Genomic DNA, 18,107 nt, shown 5'->3' with positions numbered 1-18,107 from the left:
CACAAATTGAAATGCTCATAACCATGGTTTCCTTTATCCGATTTGGACATTTTTAGATTTTTTGGATTCAGAAACTCGTCTACTTTTTGATTTACAAAATTGAACCGGATAAATGGATCTGGTGCTTGGTAATCTGGATTTTCCGGGGTAATGTTCCAGTACTAGGGTATGATTTGTAAATTTTAATAATGGCCTAGCAATATTAGTATCAAAACTCTTCAAATTGTCTCGAAAGTCTGCTATGTATTGTTATGGGACCCTATGGCAATTTAAAAAATGGAATTGGAATGGAATGGCCACTCCCGGCCCCACGGGAACCTGCTCCGGAATGTCCGTTCGGAATGGCTGAACCGATCTTATCCAAACCAATTTTAAATGAAAGGCCTATTACCCAGACAGAACGTTATTAAATGGTTTTTGATTCTGATGTTTAGTTTTCAAGATATGAATGTTTGAAGGTGTAAAACTGCAAAAACACATTTTTAGAAAGGTTATACGAATACCTTTCGAATGAACTATAGATTGTTGACTATTATCAAAAGAGATATTTAACTTTAAATGCGGACGAAAGATTTTTATCATTTCCCATAGCCAGAAATAAGACCAAAAACATTCAATGTATTATTAGCGCCAAAACGGATAATTTTAGGTCAATAGTATCTTCGGAGAATTTAAAGCATACAATATGCCCTTTCTTTTGGTATTGTAATTTTACTGATTAATCCCTCTAAGAGTGAGATATTTTTATGAATTTTCTTGGAAGTGATTTTATTGAATTAATGCCATCAGCAAATTTATAGCTCTTACTTGTGCGAATAACTTTACTGAAGACATCAAACACATATTTCGAATACTTTAAAAATTATTGCTTGTTGTTTGTGGAGTTCTCTTTATCACTTATTTATTGTTCAATATAGTAATAATCCATTTAAATGAGCCAAATATTATTTCGTAAACCGAATTTAATATTTCATTTTCCTATCTACAACCGCTAGAATAATCACCGAACAATTCCAACTTATCTAGATGGAACTCGATCACTTATCAGTGCAAAAATTTACATTTGCGAACCTTCTGACTTATAACCATCGGATCGATCTGAAACATACCTCGGAAAATGAAAAGCGAAATGAATAACTCCAAGCAGTGGTGTAGCCAAGAGAATACTTTGAGGTTTATACAACAACCCCCCCCCCCACCAAAAAAAATGGATTGAAGTTAAAAAATTATTGATGCAGACTTGACATTGACATTGACATTGAGACATTGAGACATTGATAACCTATTGTTTGAAACATCATGAGCACCTTTGAAAAAATGTGGGAACCCGATCCTGATCTGTTGTCTAATAACATAAATATCAAATACTTGCCTAAAATCATTCCAATAGAAACTCATTCCAGAGTTTTGAAATCAATCATAATCATAATTTCCTATCATATTGAGTTTAGTTTGCAAGGGGCGTACTGTAATATGGATTAGGGCCTTTTTAATAGGAAGCGAAACTGGAATTGCTTTAATGTCTATGAAACTTAGATCTGCTCACCGAAAAATTTCATAACTTCCAACATTTGCTGAAAATGTTTTTATTTTGGTAATGTGTCGAGTTGAGACGAAATCATTATAGAATTAATAACGAGAAAACCACCTTCCAAAAGTAGGGGAATTTATGAAAAATGGCGTTTTCCGTTCCCCTAATTTCGCAGATTTAGTATCTTCGATGAATTTTACAAACGTTAAACAGTACATCATTTGATAAAATAATTTTGGCGTTATATCTTCCATGAAGTATTTACGGCGAATTTACTCTTCAAACAAATTTAGTTCCAGACTTAATGTCTTCAGCAAAATTTTTGGGGAGTGCTATTGCAAACCACTTTGTTGAAAACATGAAGGCTCCATGTGCTCAAGATATTAACATATTTTAGGCTATTTCTATTTAATTTTAAATTAAATTATTATGAGATTAATGTTTATGATAAATCTCTTCTAGTGTTTATAAACGACAAAATTTACATTTTATCCAATGGGAGAGTTTGTGAAGCTCACAATAGAAAGTTATTTTAGAAAAAAAAACTAGATTAATGAACACTTCGTAAATAATTCATAACTCAATATACTCCATTTCATAACTCAATATACTCCATATACGTAGTATTGATGCCTAGAATAAAGTTGTTTTAAATGAAAGTCCCAAAAAAATCGCTAAAGACAGGAACTCTTACATTTTTTTGAAAAACTGATTCTCCATAATTTCAAAACTTCAAAGATGGCGGTTTCGTAAATAAGTAGAAACAAAGTCGTTCTACACTCGTCCACAAGAAACTTCTTCGAATACTGCCTATCTATTATAACACATTGAAGACCCGATATGATCAGCCCTCAATTTTATCAGCCTCATATGAAAATATGTTTGATGGGCTCTTGCAGACAAACAAGACTGAATTTGAATAAATTCTTTCTTGATCATGTTTTCCTTATCTTAAAAATGCAAATATGCAAAAATAAAAAATCATTTTTTTTAAATTTTTGCGCTAGAAGACTATATTAAATAATCAGAAATAGGTATTACACTACATCAAGGGAAGGAAAGAATGTTTTAACAAATGACAGAAATACCTACCAACCAATTTCCCGTGATCCAACATCTCGCTGTGAGAAACAAAACAATAACATAGAACGCCTCCAAAACCTAGAACTCATTGACAAAAAAACATCAAGACACTTATCAACATACAACGCTGTTTGTCCTAGAATCTACGGACAACCAAAGGTACACAAACCAGGACTTCCATTACGGCCCGTTCTGCCCAACATCACCGCCCCTTCATATAAACTCTCGAAATTCATCGGGAAAATCATCCAAAACTCCATCAACAGCTATTGCAACATAAAGGACTCGTTCACATTCTGCACATTCACAGACGTTACCTCACTTTTCACCTCTATTCCGAAGCATCTAGTCATTCACGTTATCATCAATAATAGGAACGACATCAAAGAACAAACTGGTATAAATTTGGACCTTTTTTCTTGAAATAGTAGAATTTTGCATAGATTGCTATTTCAAATACAACAACCAACACTACCAACAAGTTTTCGGTCATCCGGTTACTAGACTTCAAACCACTATTTCTCAAAAAATGTGTCCAGTTCACCTCTGAATTGGAAACAAACAAACGATTACCGTTCTTGGATATGATGCTCGTTCGGCAAGAAGATCAACAAATAAAAACGAAATGGTACATGAAACCCATCGCCAGCGGTAGGTTTCTAAATTATCATTCTCATCATCCACTACATCAAAAGCTGAATATGGCTAAAAGCTATGTTAGCCGTGTAAACCGATTATCGATCAACCTAAACACATCTCAAAAAGCTGCAATAATTGAACAACAACTAAGCCTTAACGACTACCCTAGGAGTCTACGCCGCAGACTCATAAATCGCATGAATGAACACAGCGTTACACCAGCAAACCAACCATCCGATATTCCGCAGCATACCTATCGTTCTATTACATACATACCACAGCTGACCAGCAAAATCGATAAACACCTGAAACAAGAATACCCAAACATACGACTAGCAACATACAACATTAGTACAGTAGGACATTTATTCTCCAAAATCAAAGACACCATCTCCGAGGAAAACCAATACAACGTCATCTATAGACACATTCCGCGGGCTTGTGCACCAGAAGAACATTTTTGTTTTGTCTTATTTTGGTATCATAATATTGTTTCCTCGGTTCTCTAGTGATAAAACCATTGAAAAATTATGTAATCCAACTGTTGACATTTCGACGAAAAGTTGAAAAAATATAGAAAAGTAAGTTGAATTTTACGGAAAATGGTTCCTGAATTATTGACTTCTACGAAATGTTCTATTTCATGAAACTATTATTAAATTTTTTATCTATTTAAAGCAATTTGTTCGTTATCGAGTGTAGAACAATAGAACTAGAAAGATTTTTTCCTTGATATGACTACTAATACTTTTTGAACTAATAGAAGTTTTGATTGTTTCTGCGTTGTAACGTCACGAAAAATTTTATTAAAAAACTAAAATTTTGTTCAAATTTATATTCCGGATGCCTATTTTTTAATTTTATTAAAAAAACTAAAATTTTGTTTAAATTTATATTTCGGATTCTCTTTGTATTCAAAAATACTTTTCTAAAAAGCCAACAATTTCTTTTATTGGATGTGCGGAACCAAAGTTACAACAGGATACACTTTGCGTTGTAACGTCACGTAATTAAACTTTTATTAGACGCTTGAATGATATAGTGTCAAATTTTACTTCGTATGGTTTATTGAAACGCTTTCAAGTTGTTTCGTAAACAGGAAATTAAACGTGATATTCATCAATTCAGAATGTATATCCTTAAGTGCTTAAGGGGTTATATACCATCGACACATTCTTTCGTGATGTTTCAACGATTTGACAAACCTTCATTCTATAAATCTGTTATAACTCGTTAAAATGAACTCCTTCATCAAACCTAATTATATATTCAGAAAATAAACAAAATCTTATATAAGATTTGATCTACCACACTTGAATGCACTGGAGGAGATATTTTTAATAGACGATTAAACAACGTCACATTATATTTCTTTAAAAGTCTACCTACGTGTTCTCTCCTAGACGCTTGTCATATGATACGTTCCGATGCAATCACGCTAACAGCAACATAGTCCAGGACATGCGATGGAAGATTGTGAGGGAATTTACGAACTTTGTTCTCGGGTTAGTATTTAGCCATGAATAATAATGCGTTTCCTGAATATTTCTTCTTCCCAGCCATCAACCATTCCACACTTCGTCATCATCGACGAGATGCCCGGTGTAAGGTTGTCCGCAACCTCCGTTATAGTCGCATGTGCCGTCAGTTAGTAACTAACCAATTCTTCCTTTACAATCCCAAATACATACTCTAAGCATTCTACATTATCGAAATGCCTGAGGTATTAAAACCAAAATAGACGGGTATTGACGATTGGATGTAACACATTCTTTCGTAACATCACGGCGATATGACGTGTTCTTTCTCTCTGAATCTTTGTAACTAGAATATATACAATATTCCAGTATACTTAGCACTGTCGATTGCCTGGCGCTTAAATTGTGCTCGCTTTATCGTATAAATCCACTTGCTTAAGCCCAACAATACAAATATCATACTATAAACTCGGATCGGGAACCTGATTCCTTACCAAATTAAACAAAGCAATACTACCAGTTTATTTTTGTTTGTGAAATATGTGATAAAAGCTGCCATTCTGGCTCCGTTAAACTAACATATTGAGCCGTGTTAAACAAATAAATATGTCAAATGGCTCAAATCTATCCACAAAAGATATGAAATAAAAAATTTCATGGTTTGATCAATTATTTCTGCTAAAATTAAAAAAATAAACTGTATCGCGATTTTTCGACAACTCCATATTGTTATGCGAGCAAATTATCATTAAAATGACTAAATGTGATAAATATTTAAAATTTCACTCAAAACAATAATAACAGCGTAACTTACAGAGTTATAGAACAGTTGAAGATTTTCGTGACGTTACAACGCAATGAGATATCGCTTTTCTGAGAAAGGAACGTTGTAACGTCACGAAAGTTAAAAGATGCTTAATATAAAAACAAAACAATAAAAAATGTATTTTATGACACCTCATTATTCGTATGCTTTTTAAAAATACATCATAGAAGATATGTTCTTGATAAAAAAATCTTATAGAGCAGATATTTTGACTTTTATAGAAATGCGTTGAAAGTTCGAATTTGTGACGCGTTGTAACGTAACGTTACATTATCGGTAATAAAACTATCCTCTTCCAGTATATTCAGTTTATGTTTATTGAATCTTTAGTGAAATTTTATCTACTTTCCGGATTTGTAATAAGTTTTGATGTAGACGTTCGTTTGATAAAGTTCTAACATATTTATTGGATGAAGAATCGTCAAATCGTTGTAACGTCACGAAAGAATTTGTCTATAGCATACCCTGTTCCAATTGCAACGCATGCTACTTAGGAATGACAACAAACAGGTTAAAAACAAGAATCAACGGACACAAAAAACTCTACAATGCGAGGGACAAACTCCTTTCTCAAGGCGCCAGCAACACCGATCCACAAATCATAACACTAAGAGAACGGACAGCACTTAGCATTTGATCACAGGTTCGATTTAAAACGAAGCAAGAATGTAGACAGACACAACAGAAAATAGTCACTAGCATATCTTGAAGTTTGCAACATTATGTCCACCGAAAATAGCACAAACAAACGAACCGACACACAGGGACTAAGTACTATATGCGCTGGAATTATACACACATTAAAAAACTCAAATCAACACAAACAAAATCCCGATAGACAAGAAAATGACAACCCGAGAAATGTCACAGTTGCTATAAAAATATGAAACACAAACACCAATGTGACAAAACTAACAGAAAGAGATGCACAGTTTTCAGACGCCATTACATTTTTACCAAGACGATTTGATGTTAGAGATACACACACACTTAACAACAAAACGAAATAGCCTTTGTAAGTCTAACACACAGTAAACTCTCCCTAACGCAAACTGAAACAAAAACCGAAAATTATATAAAAATGAAATTAATTTAAGATTCCTTGAAAAAATGGAATAAGCCACCGATACGTCGGAGATGAAGCGATACATCGTTTTTGCTGCTACCATAGACTGCATAGCCGAAAAAAAACCCATTCATATGTTCCTAATAAGATTATGTAAATTATAAAGTATTTGAAATTATTTAATAGAAGTGACGGAAGGTTATCGAAAAGTTTGGTGAAAAAAAAGTTCCAGTAATGATAATAATTTTCCCTAACGGGTTTCGAGAGTTTTTTATTTGTTCTTTGGCATTAGGATTAGGGATAATAATTCAGATCAAAGATACTACTGGTCATTTTCAGAAAAAGTCGATATCGAAGTAAAGTTTGAGCTATACACGCATGCACTTTAGAGGTAACGAGATATCATGAGCTGAAATTTCAGTGCTTAGTTTTCATCCGTGTTGGGAATTTGAGTAAACGCTATTGAGTATGAACTTCAAATCCATTCGAAAGTTTGTTTTTCGATTTTTTTGACTCAGCACAACATATATCTTAAGGAAAATTCAGTTTTCCCTACACAATGTATTGATTGAAAAATTTATATATGTTATTAATAGAGCAGTAGCAATAATTCGTTTTTATTTCTATTCTATAGACTATTTTTCCGCCTTTTCATTCAATTGCTTTAACCTTTAAGATTTCTTGCACTTATATTATCCTATGCTAATTTGAGCGAGTCCTGCCATTATCCCATGTAGTATGTGCTATCAAAAACATCGCGAAGCATCAAGTTCTAAATGTTCTCAGTCGATATAATACCCGAAGAGGGCGATAAGAGTAATAAGAAATGTATCATCACACTGTTGAGTGGATTAAAAGCGTTTTACATTTCTTATAAAAGAAATGTATAGAATTCTGCCGAAATTGACAATGTAGATTAACAATTTATATGTTTTTAGACAGCTTTAACGAATACCTTTCGAACAAGCTATAAATTGTTGAAATCGTACTATTATCAAAAGAGATATTTAACATTAAATGCGGACGAAAGATTTTTATCATTTCCCATAGCCAGAAATATGACCAAAAACAAGTAATCTATTATTAACGCCAAAACGGCTTATTTTAGGTCAATAGTATCTTCGGAGAATTTAATGGAGGCAATATGCCCTTTCTTTTGGTATTGTGCTTTTGCTGATTAATCCCCCTATGAGTGAGATATTTTCACAAATTTTTTTGGAAGTGATTATATCGAAATGATGCCTTCAGCAAATTTGTAGCTCTTACTTTTGCGAATAACGTTACTGAAGACTTCAAATATCTATTTTGAATACTTTAAAAGTTATGGCTTGTTGTTTGTTGATTACTCTTTGTCGCTTATTTATTGTTCAATATAGTAATAACCCATTGAAATAAGCCAAACATTATTTCGATAAAACGAATTTTGTATTTCATTTTACTATCTACAACCGCTAGAAATAATCACCGAACACTTCCAAGTTATCTGGAAGGAACTTGATAACTTATCAGTACAAAAATGTTCATTTGTGCGAACTTTCTGACTGCAATTTTGCTAACTTATAACCATCGGATCGATCTGAAACATATCGGAAAATGAGAAGCGAAATAAATAACTCCAAGCAACGGCGTAGCCAAGAGAAGGTTTTGGGGTTTAACACCATACAACCCCCCCCCCCCCCACAACAACCAAAAAAAATTGGATTGAAGTTGAAAATTTATTGATGCAGACTGATTTAATTCAATATTACAATAATAATTATCTGATCCGTAGATTGATAACCTGTTGTTGTAAACATCATGAGGACTTTTGATAAATTGTCGGAATGGGGTCCTGATATGTAACTGATCTCTTGGTCTTGATTTCACAGTTGTCTAATAGCATCAATATCAAATTCCTGTCTGAAAACATTCCAATAGAAAATTCCAGAGTTCTGTAATCAATCATAATCCTCAGATTTATTTTCAAATTGATCTCGTTTTTGTAGAGATGTACTGTAATAAGGGTCTTTAGGAAGCGAAGTTAAAATTGATTTAATTCTATGAAACATAGAACTGCTCAACAAAAAATGCATAAATTTCAACAATTGCTTAAAATGTTTTTGCCTTTCTCATTCACTCTAAAATTCGTCGATCTAATCCCGACCGGGAGGACCGAGTGTCATATGCTAATCGACTCAGTTCGTCGAGATCGGAAAATGTCTGTGTGTATGTATGTGTGTGTATGTGTGTATGTGGAAAAAATGTGACCTCTGTTAATCAGAGATGGCTGGATCGATTTGCACAAAGTTAGTCTCAAATGAAAGGTACAATCTTCCCATCGGCTGCTATTGAATTTTTTATTGATTGGACTTCCGGTTCCGGAGTTACGAGTTGAAGAGTGCAATCACACAACAAATTCCCATATAAACTGAAATGAAAAATTTTCAAAATCAAATTTGTATTTTTGATGCCAAATGACATTATAATACTTGAAACATTGAGATTTGATGTAAACTCGAAAAAATAACGTTTGACAAAAATTGATTTTTTTGGACTTTGGTACTTATTTGCTCTGTTACTATTTTCTGAAAAATTAATTCTGCATAATTTTAAAACTTCAAAAATTACGGTTTCGAAATTATGCCGTTTAGGCATTAAGATCGATTTTCACCAAACCCCCACCAATTGTAAAATTGGTATTGTAAAAAAACGTAAGGTCGATACTTCAATGCTGATAGGTGGGACCGAAAAAGTAAACAATCGCCAAAGGGACTATATACTATATATACAATCATTTTGTCAATTTCAATAGCAAACACAAATTTTAATTTAATAATTTCAAATACTTCATGAAGTTTTGGGTTTCGATCATTGAATCATGCAATCTAGGATGTAAAAAACACAATAGTTCTAAATTGGAAATAAAACCAAGTCTGGAAATATGCACTGTTGATTTTCTTTGAATGCACTATGAGTCACAAGGGCGATTTTTCGGTACAAAAATCAATAACTCCCAAACCGTTCATTTTAGAGAAATTATGTCTGAGGGAATATTTTTGGGGATTAAATTCGCTTTCTTTTAAAGTAAAATGTAGCTAGGGTGGTCCTCTCAAACATTCTTTTCGAAAAATTATTTTTCGAACAAAATGGTATAGCAAGGTACTTACTTCAGCAAAGTTGTAGAAAAATGTTTTTCAGTTAACATTTTCAAATGAATTAAAGTTATAGCACTATCGGTTTTTATGTTATAATTATTTTTATTCTTTAACTTAGGGTGTTTCTGAAAAAGTCAGTTTTTTAACTATAACTTTTTAAATAGTTAGTCTATTTTCATACTCTCTATGAAGCAATTTTAGTACTTTTCATTGCGCATATTTCTGCTGAAGAATGTGAATCGATATCATTTTTCGTTATCGAGTTACGATCATTTTTTAAAATAAAAATGATAGTTTTCAATGTCCTCTAATTCAGAAGGTTGCAAAAACTAGCAGCTAAATTTGTACTCTTTTGAAAGTGCATCAAAAATACTATAAAATATTTCAAAATCAAAGTCAGCATTTTTGCCCTTCGATGTCAAATATAAACAACAACACCACGAGTCGTGACAGTTTAATTGGTATCAATCTCATTCATGAATCGAATCGCAGTAGCCGACGACTGCTTTGATCAACGCGTGTAGTGCTTTGTATTATTAGTGCTGTTAAAATGGATAAAATAAAGTTGTTCGATCTCTGGAAAGTGGCCAAAAAAAAAAAAATAAAATAAAAGTTGTGTTTGAGGAAATAATGAGATAATTTGATGTGGGACAAAATGAAAAAAATAAGTTCACTCAGAATGCAAAAGCTGTAACAATTAAAACATGTAAAAGGTTTGATCAATTTTGGAAAGACAGTAATCGAATTGAGACGAAAGTGCTCGATAAAAATTCGAAATATTTTGAGAAGCCGTTAACAGTTCCTACAAAAGATTCAAACTGCACTTCCTCCCAAACCAGCATTCACAGAAATTCGTCGCTTACTTAGAACAGAATGAAGGGTAATCCTTAATTCATTTGCTTTTTAAGGCAAAATGCGCTACATTTTATATTATGTCAACACTTCCATTACCAACAAGTTTCATGAGCGAACAAGGAGCTGAGGCTCGGAACGATCGACTGAGTCACGGTAGAAATTGTTCAAGAGTCGCGAACATGGAAGATGTTTTCTTTAGAGAAATGGACTCGTCTAATCCGGTTCTTGCAGTTAGAAGATCCCGATACAGTAAACGCACTGAAATAAGTTCAATATTAAATGAGTTTGCACTTTGAGAAAAGAGACATTCAGATAACTATAACGACGACGATGCTGATGATGTTGATGATTGTGATTATAATAATTATGAGGATGACGATGATAATAAAGTAGTTACGTAGAATAGTAAAATAAATATCTGTTTGAGCCTAATGTTTTCAATATTTGTGTACATATATTTGACAAGCTCAAAAAATCATTTAACAACTCGACTTTTTGATCTAGTAAAGCAGGTTCTAAATGGCAATGACCAGACCCTTAAAAACAGCCGTATGCTGATGTCATTTAATCATAATGTTGATGTCAACATTTTTCGCTGAATGACAAAAAAGCAAAAGTTGATTTTGAGATAAGAAGCTGCTAGTTTTTGCAACCTTCTGAGTTAGAGGTCATTGAAAACTATCATTTTTATTTAAAAAAATGATCGTAATTCGATAACGAAAAATGATATCGATTCACATTCTTCAGCAGAAATATGCGCAATGAAAAGTACTAAAATTGCTTCATAGAGAGTATGAAGATAGACTAACTATTTAAAAAGTTATAGTTAAAAAACTGACTTTTTCAGAAACACTAAAATGACACCCTAAGATAAAGAAGAAAAATAATTATAACATGAAAACCGATAATGCTATATGCTATAACTTTGATGCATTTGAAAATGTTACTTGAAAAACATTTTTCTACAACTTTGCTGAAGTAAGTACCTTGCTACACCATTTAGTTCTAAACATAATTTTTCGAAAATAATGTTTGAGAGGACCACCCTAGCTACATTTTGCTTTAAAAGTAAGAAAATTTAATTTCCAAAAATATTCTCTCAGACATAATTTCTCTAAAATGAACGGTTTGGAAGTTATTGATTTTTGTACCGAAAAACCGCCCTTGTGACCCATAGTGGAATGGTGGGTTTTTTAAAGAAAAAGCGTTGATTTCTTAATTCTCAGTCGCGTTGGAAATTTGAGTAAAGTATAAACTTCAAATCGATTAAAAAAAAATCGATTTTTTTGGCTCAGTACAATATACATAACCCCTTTAGAAAAATCAGTTTTCCCACCACAATGCATTGATTGAGGAATTTAGATATTTTATTAACAGAGCATTAGCAATAATTCGTTTGTATGTCTATTTTATGGGCCATTTTTTCGCCTTCCCATTGATTTGGTTTGAGATTTCTAGCACTGATGTTGTCCTATGCTGATTTGAGCGATTCTCTGAGTCCTGCCACTATCCCATGTAGTATGTGTTATCAAAAACATCGCGAAGCATCAAGTTCTAAATGTTCTCAAACGATATAATATCCGAAGAGAGTGATAAGAGTTATAAGAAATGTCTCATCACACTGTTAGGTGGATTAAAAGCGTTTTTTTCTGAACATTTGCTTAGTTTTATAGAAAGAAATAAATCGATCGAAAAAATATGCGCATTGAATATTTAGGAAGTGAATTTATTCTATACCTATTGTGATTCAACATTGAATGGCGACGAAATGTTCACCACAATTTGTTTTGGTTCAGTTTTGAAAAAGGTTACTAAAATCGGTTGTCGGCACCCCATTTTTGTGGCAAATTCTGAATAATCTATAACCCAATCAATATAAGTATTTTCGGAACGGGCTTGACGAATAGATGCCAGAGATTGATTTTTGACACCATTTTGAAAACCAAGATGGCGACGTCTGGTTCAGCGGAATTATCTATATCCCAATCAATTTGGATATATTTTTTCGACACGGTTTTTATGAGTCGATGCCAAAAATAGATACCTGACGCCATTTTGAAATCCAAGATGGTGACATCTCAAGGTTTTCAAATTTGTCTATAGTAAAAAATCCGTCGTATATATTATGATGGATTTTTACTATAGCTTTGACATGTTGGATTTTTGTATGGTGACGAATATCAATTTTGGATATAGAGACATCCTACTATTACATCCTTTGCAATTGAGAAATATTGTACGGTTTCATATGATAACGCGCCAAGGAAGTCACCATTTTGAATTTTGAAGGCTCCGCCATCTTTGTTTTTAGAATGAAAGCAAACATAAATTTTTGGGCTCATCTTGAAACCCAATATTACTCAAGTATGCACCAAGTATGTACTAGTATATGCAGAAAAGTAGCATTTTATTTGGAAAAGTAAAGTAAAGTACATTTTATATTCTCTTTGAATGTAGGCGATTTTTATTAAATTCTGTTAATGTTTAATTGGTATAAAATTATCATTTAACCAAACTGTCAGTAACATTTTTCATATTGATGGAATAAATTAAATTCCTTCGCCAGTTATTAGCTAAGGCTTCTTTCCATTGGTAAGCTTATGTCCTATATAATTAACCAACGACAAAAGCGTGCCGTCAACCGACCGTATTCCCCTACTACGCCGGCATAGCGCAAAAAAGAGCTAGACTGATTACACCCAAGTTTGAATAAGTGTATCACCGACTATAAGGGTTTAATGCACAGTCGAAAATAAAAATGCCATTAGAAACGTAGGATTTCGGTGTTTCGAATTAATTTCGTCAGAATATGACACCCCAGATTGGGGCCTGCTAGGCGATAACCCTAAACTAACACCAAATTGGCGCAAGTTAGACAGTATATCCTCACAGTTCGCACAATGTGAAATTTTTTCTGAACCCACCGAAATCATTTATTTGACGAAACAGAAGCTACTAATCTGGTTTCAAATATAAATAAAATCGAGTTGAAGTTAGCACTTACCTGGAAGTAAATACGTTATCATCGAATAAAAATTCATCACATTGGACTGATTTTTCAGAGAATTCCTTCTCAGTTTGAATCTCCTTGTCGTTAGCAGTATGCAGCCCACAGCAGGGTGGTGTCGAAAGAATTGCACATTTGGTCATTTCATTCCTGCGATTCCCTCTAAACCACTGCACCACTGGCAGTCGCGTTTTGAGTTTGTTCCGCTTCGTTGCTTGCACCGACAATGTCGAATTCGACGTGGACGAAGATGACCGCACCGAGCTGTTTTCGTTGTCTATATTTGCAGATCCATCACTTTTAATCGTAGCCTTCTTCATATCGAAAATCAGTCTATCACAATTGCTGTACCAGCTCCATTGGTAGTACGAGTATTATGTCAATATTGCATTTCATCACTACAAATGAGATTGGTTGAAATGTTACCGGTCCTCAGCAAACCAGTATATTTAATCAATAATCCAACAATTACTTTGTTCGCATCCTTGAGTACACCTAGAAAACAAAACAGAAAGGATGGTCTTTACTGTTCGAACGTTTCATATGATGTGTCAAAGCGGTAGTCGGAAAAACGGAAAATGGTCTAGCAATGAAAATAGAATAACTTAGGCGGTAGGATGACTCATGGAAAACGGATGAAGGTAAACTTTTATCAACTAGCTGTCTATACTCTGTAGCGCACGGTAAAAGTTTCCAGTCACTTTCTTTGCCCCACCAGTAAAACACCAAAGATAGTCGATAAGGTAAACAACCTGCATTTTTGTCAAGTGTGATAATGAACATGGTACATGAATCATCCCAACATAATAAAAAAAATTGATTATTTCCGTGTTTGTTTGATTTGGTTCTACAAATGATATTGCATTGTTCACTCAATACGTAAAAACTGATATATTTTGTCAAAGATCAGTGCGAAAAATTCCAAAAGCCATCAAATTAATGGTAAAGTGAAAGAAAATGGCCATTAAAATAGGTGAATAATCTAATTATCATTATTACTTTGTGAATAAAATATTTTAGTTTTTTAAACAATGCATTTCTCTTTAGGTGCAATATATTTGTAATTGGCTAAAATATCGCGAAAAAATGTATTGCATATTTTCCTCAATAGCATTTACTCAAATTTTCATGAGAATCCGAGAACTTCAACTAAAATCGCATCTCTTAATAATACCTATGAAGTACTCGCGTGCATACTTCAAAGTTTTAACATCGCGATATAGACATTTTCGAAAAGTGATCTCGTACTGAACAAGTTACTATGGATAGCATTGAACCAATCGGTCTGAAATTTTTCAGAATTGTTTATATTCAGAATAGCTAGCCATTAAACGAAGAAATTTTGGTTTTGACCATTATTACTAATCTCAATGCAAAATTATTTTAATTCACTTAGCAGTGAGATGAAACATTTCTTACATTTCTATTGGATCATCCATTAGTCTGAAGAACGCATACTAAGTAAGTACCCAACTAGATGTGGGATAGATACAGTTTCGAGTCCAGCACGAACTGTATCTCCAATAAACTGAATAAAGTGTAGAAAATTGATAAAAAGAATTATTGCATAACATTAAAAAAAATTTTTAGATTTAAAATTTTTTCGATTTTAAAAAATGAGTAGATATGATGATTGATATAAATCAAATTAATCAAATAAATAAATCAAATTAGTTTAGCTCACTAGATGCTAAATTAAACGAAATAAAAAAGTTAAAAAAAATTAGAATAAAATTTGTTTCAAACTAACAAATTGGATGAAAAGGATAATAAGAAAGATTGAACATAACTAATACAATCAATAAAATCAAGAAACAAAAATGTAAGAACTCGAAAAATGAATTATATGGATAAAAATAGAATAAAAAAAAAAAATAAACAGGATGAATAAAACAAACAAAATTAATTTGTGTCATTTAATAAGTTGGATGAAATGAATAAAATGAATAACTGAAAAAATCAGTCGGACTGTTAAAATGAATAAACTGAATAAAACGTATGAAATGGAAATGAAATGAATACAGTGCCTAAAATAAGTTAAATGAATGATATGAATAAAATGAAAATTCAAAGATTTAAACGAAAACGTTTGAAATAGATAAAATGAACTCAAACGAACAAAATGAATTAGATAAAGAAGAATGAAATAAATGATTAAAATGAAATGACTATATTTCTAAAACTAGTCAAATATTCAAATAAAATAAAATAAAATAAACAAATTGAATTAAATCCATGAAATGAATAAACTGCAAAAATAGTTATATAGAATGAAATTAACAAAAAAAGATTGGAAGCAAATTAAACAAATGAATTGTATGAGCCCGAGAAATATTGTTTCCGAAAGTTTCGAAATTTTTGTGAAAGTTCCATTATTTGACAAAATGATAATTAACATATAACGGTGTTTCCAATCTTTTTTGTTTCCACGTTTTCGTTTTCGTTCTTCTTTTCTTGACGGCCTCGTTTTAGATTATCTGGTGTTTCTACTTTATCAATGAACCTTATTTAGTTATCAGGAAACTGAAACGTTCAATTTGTTTTAGAATTTGATGTCTTTTTGGGAATGCGATTCATAAATGAGAGAGGTAGATATGTCAAAGTATTATTTTACTGACAATTGAACAAAAACCGTCATTCAGTCGATTACAATGCAGTCTCTTTCCAGTCATCCTTATAGCCTGCGAATTTCTTCGTTCGGAATTCTCGTTTCCGAGATATAGATTAATAAGTGGCATAAATGTAGTCAGGTCAACTATCTGTTCAATGTATAAGTTTTTATTGTAATCCTCGCCAATGCTTGCAGAATACGGAACAAAATAATTTTCCATTGGTAGTACGAGTATTATGTCAATATTGCATTTCATCACTACAAATGAGATTGGTTGAAATGTTACCGGTCCTCAGCAAACCAGTATATTTAATCAATAATCCAACAATTACTTTGTTCGCATCCTTGAGTACACCTAGAAAACAAAACAGAAAGGATGGTCTTTACTGTTCGAACGTTTCATATGATGTGTCAAAGCGGTAGTCGGAAAAGCGGAAAATGGTCTAGCAATGAAAATAGAATAACTTAGGCGGTAGGATGACTCATGGAAAACGGATGAAGGTAAACTTTTATCAACTAGCTGTCTATACTCTGTAGCGCACGGTAAAAGTTTCCAGTCACTTTCTTTGCCCCACCAGTAAAACACCAAAGATAGTCGATAAGGTAAACAACCTGCATTTTTGTCAAGTGTGATAATGAATCATATATGCAAGCTTAGAGCTCACCGGCGACTTAACTTTTTGTCTGCTACCGTAGTGGTCAGGGTCTTTTGGCATTAGAAATGCGAATCACCTGAGTCTACGGCATGTCCGAACAAGCGTAAAGTAACTTGTTACTTCATGCTGTCGGAACCGACTCGGGTCGTTTAGCTAAATTAAACGAAATAAAAAAGTTAAAAAAAATTAGAATAAAATTTGTTTCAAACTAACAAATTGGATGAAAAGGATAATAAGAAAGATTGAACATAACTAATACAATCAGTAAAATCAAGAAACAAAAATGTAAGAACTCGAAAAATGAATTATATGGATAAAAATAGAATAAAAAAAAATAAACAGGATGAATAAAACAAACAAAATTAATTTGTGTCATTTAATAAGTTGGATGAAATGAATAAAATGAATAACTGAAAAAATCAGTCGGACTGTTAAAATGAATAAACTGAATAAAACGTATGAAATGGAAATGAAATGAATACAGTGCCTAAAATAAGTTAAATGAATGATATGAATAAAATGAAAATTCAAAGATTTAAACGAAAACGTTTGAAATAGATAAAATGAACTCAAACGAACAAAATGAATTAGATAAAGAAGAATGAAATAAATGATTAAAATGAAATGACTATATTTCTAAAACTAGTCAAATATTCAAATAAAATAAAATAAACAAATTGAATTAAATCCATGAAATGAATAAACTGCAAAAATAGTTATATAGAATGAAATTAACAAAAAAAGATTGGAAGCAAATTAAACAAATGAATTGTATGAGCCCGAGAAATATTGTTTCCGAAAGTTTCGAAATTTTTGTGAAAGTTCCATTATTTGACAAAATGATAATTAACATATAACGGTGTTTCCAATCTTTTTTGTTTCCACGTTTTCGTTTTCGTTCTTCTTTTCTTGACGGCCTCGTTTTAGATTATCTGGTGTTTCTACTTTATCAATGAACCTTATTTAGTTATCAGGAAACTGAAACGTTCAATTTGTTTTAGAATTTGATGTCTTTTTGGGAATGCGATTCATAAATGAGAGAGGTAGATATGTCAAAGTATTATTTTACTGACAATTGAACAAAAACCGTCATTCAGTCGATTACAATGCAGTCTCTTTCCAGTCATCCTTATAGCCTGCGAATTTCTTCGTTCGGAATTCTCGTTTCCGAGATATAGATTAATAAGTGGCATAAATGTAGTCAGGTCAACTATCTGTTCA

The 18,107-nt window shown here is 32.4% G+C and overlaps 1 protein-coding gene and 1 long non-coding RNA gene across 6 annotated transcripts in view; one reads left to right on the top strand and one right to left on the bottom strand.

Moving 5' to 3' along the window:
* LOC131677940 (protein unc-13 homolog 4B) overlaps positions 1-14,117 on the bottom strand; it is a 170,914-nt gene extending 156,797 nt beyond the window's left edge. The window contains exon 1 of the mRNA XM_058958037.1: positions 13,617-14,117. Coding sequence (XP_058814020.1) covers positions 13,617-13,939 — 323 coding nt within the window. The 5' untranslated portion in view covers positions 13,940-14,117. The remainder of the gene's footprint in view (positions 1-13,616) is intronic.
* Positions 1-18,107, top strand: part of LOC131677943 (uncharacterized) — a 76,107-nt gene that overhangs the window by 32,957 nt on the left and 25,043 nt on the right. The window lies entirely within an intron of this gene.

This window comes from Topomyia yanbarensis, chromosome 1 (genome assembly GCF_030247195.1).
Source record: "Topomyia yanbarensis strain Yona2022 chromosome 1, ASM3024719v1, whole genome shotgun sequence".
NCBI classification, from domain to species: domain Eukaryota; kingdom Metazoa; phylum Arthropoda; class Insecta; order Diptera; family Culicidae; genus Topomyia; species Topomyia yanbarensis.
Note: the sequence above shows the minus strand (reverse complement) of the source record. Positions and strands in the feature narration are given on the sequence as shown.